The sequence below is a fragment of the Porites lutea genome, chromosome 14, assembly GCF_958299795.1.
Source record: "Porites lutea chromosome 14, jaPorLute2.1, whole genome shotgun sequence".
In the NCBI taxonomy this organism is placed as follows: domain Eukaryota; kingdom Metazoa; phylum Cnidaria; class Anthozoa; order Scleractinia; family Poritidae; genus Porites; species Porites lutea.
This window is the reverse complement of record NC_133214.1, coordinates 20,411,725-20,425,781: the sequence shown is the minus strand read 5'-3', so window position 1 is coordinate 20,425,781 and position 14,057 is coordinate 20,411,725. Positions and strand designations below refer to the sequence as shown.

The 14,057-nt window shown below is 38.7% G+C and overlaps 3 protein-coding genes across 3 annotated transcripts; 2 read left to right on the top strand and 1 right to left on the bottom strand.

Annotated features, from left to right (window-relative positions):
- The first annotated feature begins 347 nt into the window (after positions 1 to 347).
- Positions 348 to 2,786, top strand: LOC140924778 (E3 ubiquitin-protein ligase NRDP1-like). The gene is made up of 2 exons (XM_073374772.1): positions 348 to 499; positions 930 to 2,786. Exon 2 carries the CDS (start codon positions 931 to 933, stop codon positions 1,897 to 1,899), a length of 969 nt encoding a protein of 322 aa, XP_073230873.1. The 5' UTR covers positions 348 to 499; position 930; the 3' UTR covers positions 1,900 to 2,786.
- A 755-nt stretch (positions 2,787 to 3,541) lies between these two features.
- Positions 3,542 to 9,366, top strand: LOC140925096 (small integral membrane protein 15-like). Its single transcript, XM_073375044.1, has 3 exons — positions 3,542 to 3,656; positions 6,942 to 7,040; positions 8,487 to 9,366. The coding sequence occupies exons 1-3, from the start codon at positions 3,560 to 3,562 to the stop codon at positions 8,537 to 8,539; spliced, it is 249 nt and encodes an 82-aa protein (XP_073231145.1). The 5' UTR covers positions 3,542 to 3,559; the 3' UTR covers positions 8,540 to 9,366.
- A 23-nt stretch (positions 9,367 to 9,389) lies between these two features.
- On the bottom strand, positions 9,390 to 11,926 carry LOC140924042 (tripartite motif-containing protein 2-like). Its single transcript, XM_073374044.1, has 3 exons — positions 11,548 to 11,926; positions 10,846 to 11,474; positions 9,390 to 10,509 (listed from the first exon to the last, which is right to left on the bottom strand). Exons 1-3 carry the CDS (start codon positions 11,924 to 11,926, stop codon positions 9,658 to 9,660), a joined length of 1,860 nt encoding a protein of 619 aa, XP_073230145.1. The 3' UTR covers positions 9,390 to 9,657.
- Between the last annotated feature and the right edge of the window lie 2,131 nt (positions 11,927 to 14,057).

Sequence of the window (14,057 nt, the reverse complement as noted above, 5' to 3'; positions counted from 1 at the left end):
ATGCTACTTTCGCGAGGACAATTTATCAGAGCCAGCATGGGCCGGCGATATTCGGCTTATCCATAGTTTTCGCTGATCACAACTGTTTTGCAATTTCGAGGTCAAGGCTGTAATAGTAGGTGAAGAGAGGCAAGAAAAATTACTTAAGACTCCTTGTCATTACTCAGTTCTCTCTTTTGTTTCTTGTTTGAAAATATAGAAAAAAGAAAAAAAATCGGGAAAGGGAAGACAAGAGTATGCGTATTGAGTATGCGTATGGCCCGTGGAAAGAAAACGCCCTAACCCTACCCTACACAGTTTATTATTGTCCTTTGTTTGGAATCCCGTCATGCCAGGGGGAAGTGAAGAACGCTTTTGTTGTAAAAGAAAGATGGCGGCCAACTCCGAATTCCCTCGAAGTTACAATCGATGGATAAAACTAATGACCTCAATATTTTTCATACATTAAGGAGTTCGCTGTTATTAAAAGGATAATCGCACTTTACAAGCTTAGCTAGAGGTAAGTTATCGAAGGAAGTAAAGTCGCTTAATTCCTTGCATTTCTCGGTAATCGATTTGAAATTAAAAGCTTAAGCTTCCCTTTCTTTCTAAATGAAAGGCTTTGCGGATCGGTATTTCTTTCCAAAGCTATTCTCTTTTTTGTTTTAAAAGCGTCGTGAATCCTTCAATGGAGCATCTTGCTGTTAATATTAGTTTTTATCTGGTTTTCAGCGATACGAATTCTGATTACAAGTTAAGCTTACGTGAACGAAAATTATAGCTTTATTTTTTATATTCTGGACAGTTTGGATATCAATGTTTACAGAATTATTTAAGTCGAGTGATAAGTTTACGATTGTTTCTAAGCCGATGAAAACTATAGCAATTTTACATCTCAGTTAGGGGTTAAACAATCTGTTTACTATAATTTATTTTGATATCTCCACCAGAATGGGGTATGATGTGGGAAGATTCACTAGTTCAGTTGATGAGGAGCTCATCTGTACGATCTGTGGAGGAGTACTCGAAGATCCTCTACAGGCTCCAGCTTGTGAACATGCATTCTGTGCTGCTTGTATTCACGAGTGGCTAAATCACCAACAAACCTGTCCTGTTGATCGACGTAACCTTACTCCACATCAACTCAAGCAAGTACCAAGGATTCTAAAGAACTTGCTGTCAAAGCTGACCATCCAGTGTGAGAATGCCATGTTTGGTTGCGAAGGTGTGGTGCGGCTTGACCAGCTTCAGTCACATTTGTCCCAGTGTGAACACAATCCAAAAAGACCAGTCAATTGTGAACAAGGCTGTGGATTGGTAGTTCCATTTGATGAGATGCCCCAGCATAATTGCGTTCGTGAATTAAATAACTTAATTCAAAATCAAAATTTCAAATTAGCCCAATTGCAAGCCCAGATTGATGACCAACGTCAGCAGCTTAATGAACAAAAACGTGAAATCCAATCTCTTAAGGATATGATCCGAGCTATGAGGGTAATCAACTTACCACACGCATTGCCTCTGTTGCCTAGTAACCTCCAACAACCTGATCACTATGACAACGAAGTTCATCAGTGGTTGGTTGGGTTACAGTCAGCAAGGGTGACCCGGTGGGGCGGAATGATATCAACTCCAGATGCAGTTCTGCAAGCAGTTATTCGCCGAGCCCTAGCTGATAGTGGGTGCCCACCAACAATTTTAAATGAACTGATGGAGAATGCTCATGAGCGTAAATGGCCACCAGGTCTGAGTACTCTTGAAACACGGCAGTTAAATCGCAGACGTTATGAACAGTATGTTTGTAAAAGAATTCCTGGAAAACAGGCTGTAGTGATTATGGCCTGCGAAAATGAACACATGGGAGAATCAATGACCTTGGAACCAGGCTTGGTTATGATCTTTGCTCACGGGATTGAATGATATATGTCATCCCTTATACTCAAGAAATTTTGAAGCTAAATATTTTGAAAAATAATAGTTAAGTCTGAATTCCCTTTTTTCTGACAAGCAGAAAGAAAATTTTTACTATTTAAGTAGTTTACATCTAACACAAATAATTTGTCAAGTGTGGCTTATTTCAGTAGTAAATTTCCAATGGACAGTTTCGTTTGAGTGCTAGATATCCCAGCTTTAGATCCTAGAAGTGTACATGAGTCTAATTTCTCCAATTCCAGTGGGGTCTGGGAGGGTGGCAAGCCATTTCTGTGTGTAAGTTTTTTTCACTGGACTGCTGTAATCAATCTAAATAACAAACAAGTACATCCTTTGGTTAACTATTATAGGGTATCAGAATTCATTTTGTATATATGTTAGCAACAAAATGACAACATTGAAACTCTGAAAATTAACTAAAATAGTGCTAAGGAAAATTTAAAACGTTTCTGCACAATGATGCCAAAATCCTTCTTTGAGGTACTAGAAGATCAAAATACTTTACTCTTTTGGAGAACATTAGTGAGGCGCTTTTAGGATAAAATACTGACAAGTGACACGGCCTTGAAACAGTGACATAAGACTTGATGAAATGCTGACAAACATAATGGGATTTTTCTTTTCTTGATTATAAATTTGTTGTAGAATGTAATCACTGTTTAGACTTTATCATTGCAGTGCTTATCTCTTGTATAGACAAGATTTGTATATCTAGGTTATTGATTTAATGTACAGTCCTTTAATAGAAAGAATTTCCTATGATCTTGAAATGATTTTGAGTATTTCAAAAAACAGCATATTAATAAACTTAAACAAAGCAAAGTGATTAGTTTAGCAAGAAGAGACAAAATGTGATCTGCTTTGAGCTCTGCTAACTTTTCTGTTTTCTTAGTTTGTTTCTCTTAGCTTTTCTCTACCTGAATTCATATGCAGTCTTTCTTCTGCATTTCTCCATTGTTCAAGTTTTGGTTGGTATATTCAGTGGCCGGGGGTTGGGAGGGGTGGGGATTTCAACGGAGGTTTAAGTAGAGGTGTGTCGCTGAAGCCTTCAAAACCTGTGACCCTGTTTGAGACAAAATTGCTCATTTTTCTACCCTGTCCAAGACAAGAGACCATATTTTTCGACCCTGATTCGTTTCTTTTTACATTCAGAATTAGGTATTTTTTTGCACTAATATCATGGAACTGAATTGTTTGGGAAAAACCGTTGGTGCCACAAATGTAGACCACTCATCTGCAGCCTTTGCACTCCTTTTAAGGCTTCCGGTCCAAAAACACACCAGGTTAAAGACGGGGAATAATGAAAATTTATTCTCTGTTTAAGACTAAAGACCCTGAAAATGATACCCTGTTCTGCCGCACATATCCATCTAGGCCAAAATAAGGAAGTGGCTCCTGGGATTCAAGGAGAGGCTGGCAAAGGAAATATGGTGCAGTCCAGTCTCAGTTCTGTGGATAAGTTACCTATGGTTTGATCACTAATGTGAAAGCCGTTGAGCATTAATTTTTAGTATACGTATTTAAGACAATAAAATTCGACCTTTCTTCCACTAACCACTTGAGCTGCGACAGCGAAATTAGCCGTGGGAGATCTGGGTACTGTTATTCTTTTTAAGCGTTGGTCAGCGGTACTTTTGTTAGAGTCAAAATGGCGGACAATTCGACTGACAAGGGTCCATGGACGAAGATGTTGGAATCTTTCATCAGATACGTTGCGTTAAACCCAAAGGAGTTTCTTCTCTATGGTAACTAGCTATGTATTAATTTTAGTCAGGTTTCTAATGTTTTAGTTCAAACTGTTTTTCGGAATTGACAATGTAATTATTATTACGTTGCATTGACACATACCGTATTTCCTTGAATAATAGCCGTCCCTCGATTAATCGCCTCCCTTTGACGGAAATGTTGAAAATAATCGCCTCCCTCGAATGATCGTCCCCCCCCCCAACTATAAATTACCCGCTAGGGATACCCATAGCGGTAAACTTGGAGGATGAAGCTGCTGCATCAGTCAATTCCAGCTGTGCCCTGCCACCGCCACCTCCCCCCTCCTCCCGGGCTACTGCGGGGCATTTGCCCGCCTTTTCAGCCCCGGGGGTGGGGCATTTGCAAATTTTGCGCAGCCCGGGGACCAGACATTTCTCAACCTTGGGGCTATTTCTGAGCTTTTGACACGCACGTGGTTTCCTATAAGAATATAACTACACAGAGGATATTACCGGAAACAAGCAGATTGGCTCATCTGTCAAAGACAGGGGGTTAACGCATCTTCTCGATTTTATGCATGCATTTCTTCATTGCTTATGAAGCCAGGAATATGTAGTGAAACTCGGGAGCTATCGACCCTAATCAATGTTTTTTGGTTAGTGAATCAAATTTCTGTTGATATTATTTGAAGAACATCCTTTTCATATAACATTTAACATATAACTTTGCAGTGCTCTATTAATTTTAATGTCAATCATTTTATATCAATACTAAAGCCATAAACTGGTACATGTCATCGCAGCGTGAGGTCTTAATTAGAATCCTAGCACTATTACAAAGGAAGACGTTACTTGAAACAAAAAATCGCATGTTAAAATGTCTAAAACGGCACTATTCGACTCATCCTTGGAGACCCAGGAGCAGATAGTGGGGAGGAGGTAGAGTCTGATCGGGCAGAAAAATGTGGCACGAAGAAAAGTAAAGAACGGCGAGAAGAGCCCCTGGGGACAATGTCTTACCAGACCAGTTCCAAATGGCCGCCGCCGCTCTGGCTTCTGATTGGTGCCAGAAAACTTGTGTTTTTCTGGCACCAATCAGAAGCCAGAACAGAGGCAACCGTTTGGAACTGGTCTGGTAAGACATTGTCCCCAGGGGCTCTTCTCGCCATTCTTTACTTTTCTTCGTTCCATATATATTTTTCCGCCCGTTTAGACTTTCTCTCGCCCCCTTTATCTGCCCCTGGGTCTCCGAGGATATATTCGACTGTGCAATCGGTGAAAAATGTTGCAGTGTTGATGGAGGATGGGGTATTTGCCCTCTTTTTTTGTCCCCACCCTGGGGGATTTGACAGGTCAAGAGTGCCCACCCCAGGGAATTTGTCATCCAAGGCAAAAAAAGTGCTAACCGCCCGGGCGCAGCTGGAATTTACTAATGCATTAAACTGGAGTCTGATCCGGCAAAACTGATCAATGACGATTCAAGCTCACTGACGCCGAGGACATTGCAAATTAATCAAGGAACCTAATTTGGAACAATTTAAATGCCAATATTCATTTTATTTGATGTGATTAATTTTATTTTATTTTATCGCAGAATAGAACAAAATATTTAGGTCGCACGACTTCTAGTGAGCGTATTTGAAATAATCACCTTCCTCAAATAATCACCTTCCCTCAAATAATTGCCCCCTTTTGGTGCGAAAAAAGAAATAATTGCCCCCAGCTATTATCCGAGGAAATACGGTATATGAATTGGGCACCCATCCCCATAACCTCAGTTTCAAGACTATTGTAACAGTAATCAGTCACGCAATTTTGAAAAGTCAAGAGATCCATTGCTAGTTTTACTAAGGTGCTCATTATCTATGAACAGAACTATTAACTGTTGTTTTAGGCAACAGATGTCAAATGAAGGCGATGAAAATTGAGATTCAGATTACTACTTAAAAAACTGACAAAAGGGTAATTTTTCAAGATCAGCTTGATGAGCAACTAATCTTGATCCACACGAATTTATGAGGAGTTTACACAATTTTTCCTACAGGACTTCTGTACATTGAATTCGCCCCCAAAACCTTCACTTACCCACTTAGCAAGTTAAGAACAGAATTTACTTTCCAGTCATAAAATCCAAAGCAAGCTCTCCACTTATGGTGAGCAAAGCAAGCAGTAAAGACGCGAGGGGCAAAGGAAAGGAGAGCTTGCAACGATCTCTCATAAATTTCCATTTCTGCTTTGCCCAGATGAAGCGAAATACCATCCGCCATTGGCTTAAAAATGAGGTGTCATCAATAAATTTTGATCGATGACATTCCTGACTGACCCGCCATAAATACTTGCCTTACAATGCTTATTGACGTCTGGAATATTATGATTACTCTTTTCTCTCTGTGATCGGACAGCGATTTATGAGGACAGTGTGGCTGTATTTTTTACTGTTCAGTTTGGATCTCAACTCTGCGGAATATATAAGCGGGCAAATCAGAAGGCTGAAAAGGGGTTGCCAGGAAAACATTACGATACAAAATCTCTCCGTGTTGTTGTGTTTAAAAGTTTCCCCACAACAAAAGCAGTTGATTTCATATCCAAGTGGAAGCGTGGGAGATAGAAGTCCCCAAGAAAAATGACAAGCATTGCAGTGATGAATAAACACTATTTTTGCCATAGTGGAAAGTAACAAATACTATTTTTGATGAATCCAAAGTTTAAACAGATGCAACAGCTTTGCAATTGAAGCAACATGTTTCCGCTGAATTCAAGGAATATTGTAGATCCTACTCTGTTTCTAAGCTATGATCCAGACCAGAAGGTCCGGACCAATTTATTGTCTTCTTTTAGTAGTCTTTTCTCTGTGCAAAGTTGTAATATTCTGCTCCTGGAACCCTAGTGTAACTGGCACTTTTGACTTGGCCCGATGTGGGTATAAACTGACAAACAGCTGAGAAAACTCAGAAGATTTTCCCACTCGACCCCCACTCGATTACTGTAAAAGCCCAGAATAATCTAGCTACATGTACAGATGGTCACAAATCATGCTAAAATTCACCACATGCTTCATCTACAGTTGTGTTAATAAGATTGATGTTTACTTTTTACAGTTGTTACACACACTTTCAATTCATGGTGCTCTTTTTTGCTTTGTACTACTTTTATTAAATTTATTGAAATGACCCACCTAAGGTAAGGATGTCTTATCTGAAAATACTCCCCCTAAAACCCCAAGCATGATTTTGAAAATGACCCCCCAGAAAAAAATTGCCAGCCCTCCCTCACAGGTGATAAACAACCATCCTCTAAGTTAAACTGTTTGGCATTTTTTTGCAGTGTTTATAATTCTGACCCCGTTGATGATGGTGAGTGGATATTTGTCACTGAAGTTACTCAAACACATTGAGAAAAGTGAGAAGGACAAGAAGAAAAAATGTGAGTGATATTACAATGTACCTTGTTTGGTACAATAGAGTGGTTTTCGTTTGAGTGTCGTAAAACCAAAACCAAAGTAATTACTCTGGCCAATCACATAGGACACAGACAATACATTGAACCAATCAAAACTCGAAGTAATTACATGTGGCTGACGCAAAGTGCGGGAAAATGCATGCGAGCGCGTCACAATTGGCTTTGGTTTTACTTCTGATTGGATGAAAAGGTGGCGCGAATCTTTTAAGCCAATCGCATCGTGTAGAAAGTGCAAAACCAATTACTTTTCGACACTCAAATGAAAACCGCTCTAATGGGTCACAAAATGTACAACATATGTGCAAAATCATCTAACATTAATTTATCTAATGAATTATATTACATTATCCTTGCCTGGGCTGTATAACAATGTTCTGGAACTTAAAATTATTTATGATAATTACCTATGTAATTTTTCTCATTTTGCTTTTAAGCCCATCAGCTTTTCAATTTTTAACTTAATTTTTAATCTCCTTTGATTACTCTCAAAAACCAAACTACATTTTTACATGAGGTGCTGTTACAAGAAAAGTACACCATGGTAAAAGGCATTTCCCATGTTACTGAAGCTGTGTGGTAAATTTTTACTTTGCTTAGTTTACCGTGCACGCGTGAATTAATTCCCAAGGTAGTTTAACCACTGTTATGGCTTCATTTGTGCTATTGTGGTATTTTATGTTGAAAATTTACGTATAATTTAGAGGGAAATATTTCAACTGGTTTGTTAGTCCTGATAATTTAGCAAAGGTTCACAGCATCTTTTTCAATCTCGTCCCTACCTTTTTACAGTTCAGCTGCATCCCCTGTTCAATAAAATGCTAGGAGTAGGATTATACTTTTGGGGAATATAACAATGCCCCTAAATTTAACGCAATCTTAGCTCATCTTAACGTGAAATCTGCCATAAATGCCCTTGTTCCTTGGGTCAAAAGCCAAAGAAACCTGTTAACCCTTTAAGCCCCAGTATCCACATACAAATTCTCCAGACTGATCTCCTTACATTTCCTATAAGAATGAGTTGAGAGAATTTGATAAAAGATCAAGGCATTTTCCCTTAGGTGATCATTTTATTAATTCTCATAACCTAATCTCTTGACAATGTATGGATATCGTTAAGAGAAAATTGACGTTAGACACTATTGGGACTTAAAGGGTTAAAAAAGAAGTTGTTTTCAATTTTTGGTTTCATGTTGGTGTCAAATGAAGAAACCTGATTGGCTCTCTTGCTATCGGTTGCAAAAAGCCTTTGCCATTTTCCACATTGAATGTCATGAGAAGTTTCTTTCTTCTTTTTGATATACATAACCATGCATATTTCCCATGGTAAAAGGCTCATATACAATGTTAAAAGTCTCCCATGTAACTGCATCTATTAATTGATAAAGATCTGTTTTCATTTTTTCTACTCAGCTGCTCGCCAAAGCAACATTGCTAAATCAAGACGTAGGGCAAAAGCTGACTGATACACAAAGTGGAGAGTGATTAGGTTGCAAACGTATGAAGAACTTCTTTCAGCTGAAAGTGTACCATCTCACATTACATTCAGTCATAGTTACTCGTAGTCATTTTTTTATTGTACATGCTTTAAACTGCAGCTACATAACAATTTGCTGACAAATATTTGTAACACCATGCATTTGTTTAGTATTTACAAGTACAGGTATAAATTATAAAGGTACAGAAAAAATTATTTTACCTGTATTTTGCATTTTGTGGTCTTAGAGTAATACTCACCATTTTAATTACACCTGCGTGGAAAATAATGTACATTTATGTTTTACACCTGTAGAAAATATCAGATTAATAGAATGTATAATAATGATTTATTGTTTTTTCTGGGGATGTGAACATACCAACTTTAGTGGATAAAAGTGATGCAAACCACTAGAAAACTTAAACTGCCGTCAAACTATTTCGACTAAGTAGTTAGTCCAGGTGAAAATTAAACAAACAACTCTGCCAAAAGAAATCTTTGCTCACAGAGCAATTAGCCGAATAGTTTGTAACATCATGCGGGTACTCAAAAGATGATAAGTGCGGAAAAGCGGTTTAGTTATACTTTTGTTTTAACCACTAGAAAACCTTAACTGCCATCAAACTATTTTTCTAGATTGTTAGTCCAGGTAAAACTTAAACAAAAAGATGGCCACAATTGTCAAACTAAATGGGAAATTACCTGTAATCCTGATTAAGACCAATCATATGTCCAAAAAAATTTTCATTATTATAGTGCATGATTTTATTTCAAAATGACAGGGAGGCAAAACCTGTAAGACCTCAAGGTTTGAATGTCCAGGATAAACAAAAAAACTCTGAACACAATAACTTTAACTTAACATCCACTTTATTTGACATTGTTTATAGGGCATTAATTTCAACAATTTTTTAAAGCATATTTTCAAGCATTCACTTAAAAGATACATGAATGATAAGGTCAACCTATGGAGTTACATGTACAGCAGGAAAAGGAGCAAGAGCTTTCCAGTTGGCACTTGTTCACTGATTTACAAATTACTGCACTTTCAAGTCCAAACTAAGGTTCATGATAAATGAATGTACTTAAATAAAATCACAAAGTGTTTCATGCAAATATTTGAATTCTGTGATTGTCTTTATCAGAGACAACAATTTGATCATTACTTAGCAGCGCTAATGAGAATGGCTCATTGAATTGTCCTAAGTTGGAGCCTTTTAAACCGAATTTTTGCACAAATGTTCCATCTACCTTAAAGACTTGTATTCTATTATTTCTGCGATCACAGACCAACAGGTGCTTTGACTGAGTTACGGACAAAAATTGTGGACAATTAAACTCCCCCTCCCCCTCCCCCTTCTTACCAAACTTGTAAAGAAAATGCCCCTCCCTGTTAAATACTTTGATACAGTGTTCATTTGAGTCTGACACTATGAAATATTCACCACACTGAACACAGTGAATAGGAAAACTAAAAGAACCCTGCCCACCTATCTTCATTATAAACCTACCATCCGGGGTAAGGATCTTAATGAGTTTGTGACCTGCATCAGCCACAATAAGATTACCAGTGCTATCTAAGGATAAACCCCAAGGATGATGGAGCTGACTATCAAGGCTTCCTTGGCCGCCAAATGAATCCAGATGCCTCCCCTCCCAACTAAGAATTTGAATTCCGTGGTTGTTAGTGTCTGCTACAAAAATTTTTCTGTCCCTATCAATGGCTATTCCAAAAGGGTATTTGAACTCTCCATCGTTTTCGCCTTTGCGACCAAAGCATCTTAGGAAAGTGCCATTTCTGTCAAACACTTGAACCCGATGGTTGCCTTGATCAGCTACCACTATTTCGTCCTCGTCAGTTACTGCCACCCCAACTGGATACGTAAACATTCCATCACCCGAGCCTTGCTGCCCAAAAAACAAAACAGGATTGAAATGAAATGGTTTTACTATCACATTAGAGTGGTTTTCGTTTGAGTGTCGTAAAACCAAAACCAAAGTAATTACTCTGGCCAATCACACAGGACACAGACAATGCATTGAACCAATCAAAACTCGAAGTAATTACATGTGGCTGACGCAAAGCGCGGGAAAATGCATGCGAGCGCGTCACAATTGACTTTGGTTTTACTTCTGATTGGATGAAAAGGTGGCGCGAATCTTTTAAGCCAATCGCATCGTGTAGAAAGTGCAAAACCAATTACTTTTCGACACTCAAATAAAAACTGCTCTAAAAGGACTACCAGCAATATGCTTTCCGTTGACTTTAACGAGCAATTTTAATGTCCCTTGTACTCTGGGATAATAACTGATGTTGTACATGCCATTCTTGTTATCATTTATTTGCACTTCCGTTACATTGTTTTGTCCTTTCTCGTCCTTGATCTTTACAGTGACACGGTCCCTCTCATCATACCACTGCTTTCTCTCAGCGTTTCTTGTGATCAAATTGAATTGAAGTTTACGCCCAGCAGTTCCTTCTTTCAATCCTTCACCTTCAGCCAGAGTTTCTCTTGCTTTTGTTCGATAACCTTCTTTCAATAATCCAATTTCTTCTCCCTCGACGATATCAAGCATCTTCTGATTTTTCACGAAAACAAAAGCTTGAAGACTCCCGGAGTCATGAACAATAGGATCAACATTCTGAAACATTGCCTGTAGTGATTTTTTAAGTTGAACGACGTCGACGGTGGTACTTCGTTTTAAACGTTTTTCAGCTTCCTCCAGTGATGATTTCATGACATTTATCTGATGCTGAATCTCACTTCTCTTTGCTTTTAAACTTTCAAGTGACTTCTTGGTTTGGTTTTCAGCCGTAGTAATAATGTTTTTCAGTTTTGCTTGAATTGATTTGATCAAGCCATCAGCAAACCTTTTGGCGTCTCTCTTCACGATTTCGTTTTGTTGAATCATGTCAACGGAATCTTTATCCAGTTGAGTTAATACGTTCATTTTTAATTCTAAATTATGCTTTTGCCTTTCGATAACAGATTTTACTGTGGGCGGCCGCACATTGATCACAGTAAAAGATACAACACTGGAAACAGTACGAAACTTCTGAGTTCTTCTTGTCGCAGTTTCCACATTTCACTTGAGCCTTGTTGCATTCTTTTATAGCAAGAACATCGATTAAACCATTCAAATAAAAACTGGTTGGAAGATCTTTTAGATCACCGCTTGCAGGAACTCGACTGAGCGTTTGGCATTTCGGGCATTTAATGGTGTCTCCGCCTCCGCACGTTTCGTACCATCCTTTTAAACACTTAAAGCAAAAACTGTGCAGACAGGAGAGTTGTTTAGGATCCGTAAATAAGTCCGAACACACCGAACAAGAAACTTCTTCGTGAAGGTTGTAAAATAGCGTAGCAAGGTCCATGTCGTCTTCAAAAACAAACATGCAAGAAATGACCTTTGAGGCACTCCACACCAAACAAGGAAGTCAAGGATGGTTTGCTTATCTCGGGATCAGCAGTGTGAGAACCAATCAAAGAACATTTCTTTGTGAGGCTTTTAATTTTTTGTCTTGGTTTGTGATTCCCCGCCCAGAAATGTGAACTTAATAACAAAAGGCAGTCAAGCGAAGATTAAAAACGAATTCATTTTTTCTGCTTTGCAAGGACACTTTAACGTGAAAATGCACATATTGAACCAGTGTGTTTTTCCGTATACCGGAAATATGATTGGGATCGTAGGTCCAAACACACCAAACAGGACAGTACATCTCTAAGAATGAAAATAAGTTATAAGATCCCTATTGTCTTCGGAAACAATGAATGGTCCTGGCTTGGGGCACTCCACACCAAACAGCAATGTCTTGTGCCTTTCTTTATCTTTTTTTAGAATCAAAGGCTCGCGAACCAATTAGAAGGCCTCCATTCATGTGTTTGTAAGCCCTCCATGTACCCGTTTGCATGTTATAGTCATCTTTAAACATGGAAACACAAAACGATCAATATCATGTTAAGATAGTGGCAAAGCCACGGTACCGTAAAAACCACATGCAAATTACCTAATGCAGCGAGTGAGCAAAAAAAAATGTCGCTGAATAGTTGTTTGTCTCGTCTCTTGCGTAGATATTTTTTGATTGTGGTATTTTAAGACTTTATCTTGTACAGTGACAGAGTTCTATTCAACTTTGTAATAGATGAAAAATGAGGCAACCAAGTCTTTTTGCTTGAGTGCTAAAATTCATGCCTTGAGATAAAGCCCTGCATTTTATTATGACTGATGCGAGAAACGGTGTTCGTTATAATTATTGGCTTTTCCTTATATAGGGGCTCGCTTTACTGGGATTTCTTTGTGCGCTCGAAGATTTCGTTGTACCGGAAATTTGACATATAGCGGTCTTTTTATATTAGGATTTGGTTACACAGGGGTTCGTTGTACCGGGATTTCGCTTTATAGAGGGTCATTTATCCGGAAACCTTACCTCGTTTTATAGGAGATCGTTTTCAGTGGCGGATCCAGACCTTCAGATAAGGCAGAGGCCTGGTCATCTAGACCCTGAGATAAGGGAAGGGGGGCGGGGGGGCGGTCTCCGAAAAAAAAAATTTTCGGCCCTTCGGGCCATAGTTTGGTCTAACAATAGGCCCGGGCCCCTACCCTGGATCCGCCACTGGTTTACCCACGGGAATTTTTCATGGAGGGGTCTGTTATATGAGGATTTCGTTATACAGGTGTTTGTCAATACGAGAAATTCGTAATTTAGATTTGTTGCAAAAATTCCATTACTTTTTTTTAGCAATAGTTCTCAATCCAGGATTAACCTTTTTCACTGTGATTGAGTTAATCAGCAGTTTTCACGATATTAAACATCAACAACAATCTTCGCCTGTCTTAGATACCGTATTTATTCGAATAATTGCCCAACTTCGAATTAGCGCCCACCTCGAATAAGCGCCCATCCTAAAGGCAGAAAAAGTTAATAAGCGCCCAGCCTCGAATAAGCGCCCACCCCCTCCTCCTCCCAATCAAACTCAAATAAGCACTCACCCCCACCCCACCCACTTGAGTGAATAAATTCTAATAAGAGTCTTCCCCGAGGACGGAGTTTTTTTCTTCGCGTTTTGTTATTAGCATTTATTGTTTTGTTGCAAAATAAACATACTTCACTTGCTGAAAATGGTGAAAATTTAATAAGCGCCCACCTCGAATGAGCGCCAACTCTCAAGGACCAAAAATTTAATGAGCACCCAGGGCGGTTAGGCGAATGAATACGGTATTTTCTATTTGCCTTTCTAAGAATAGTTAATTTTTTGATTTGCTACTGAACATTAACTTGTATTCACACAATAAGCCATACATATACAAGATGTGTATTCCACCTTCATCGATGGGCTCCTGTCCTTGGGCTGGAATTTAACTTGTGGCCAAAGCATAAGTGAGGGGTTAATTCATTTTACATTGTATCTACAAGTACGTATCAATTATAGAAAACGTTTAATAAAATCGTTCAGAAATACTCAGTGTTATCATGTACTTAAAGTGTAAAAATGTCAACGTCTACT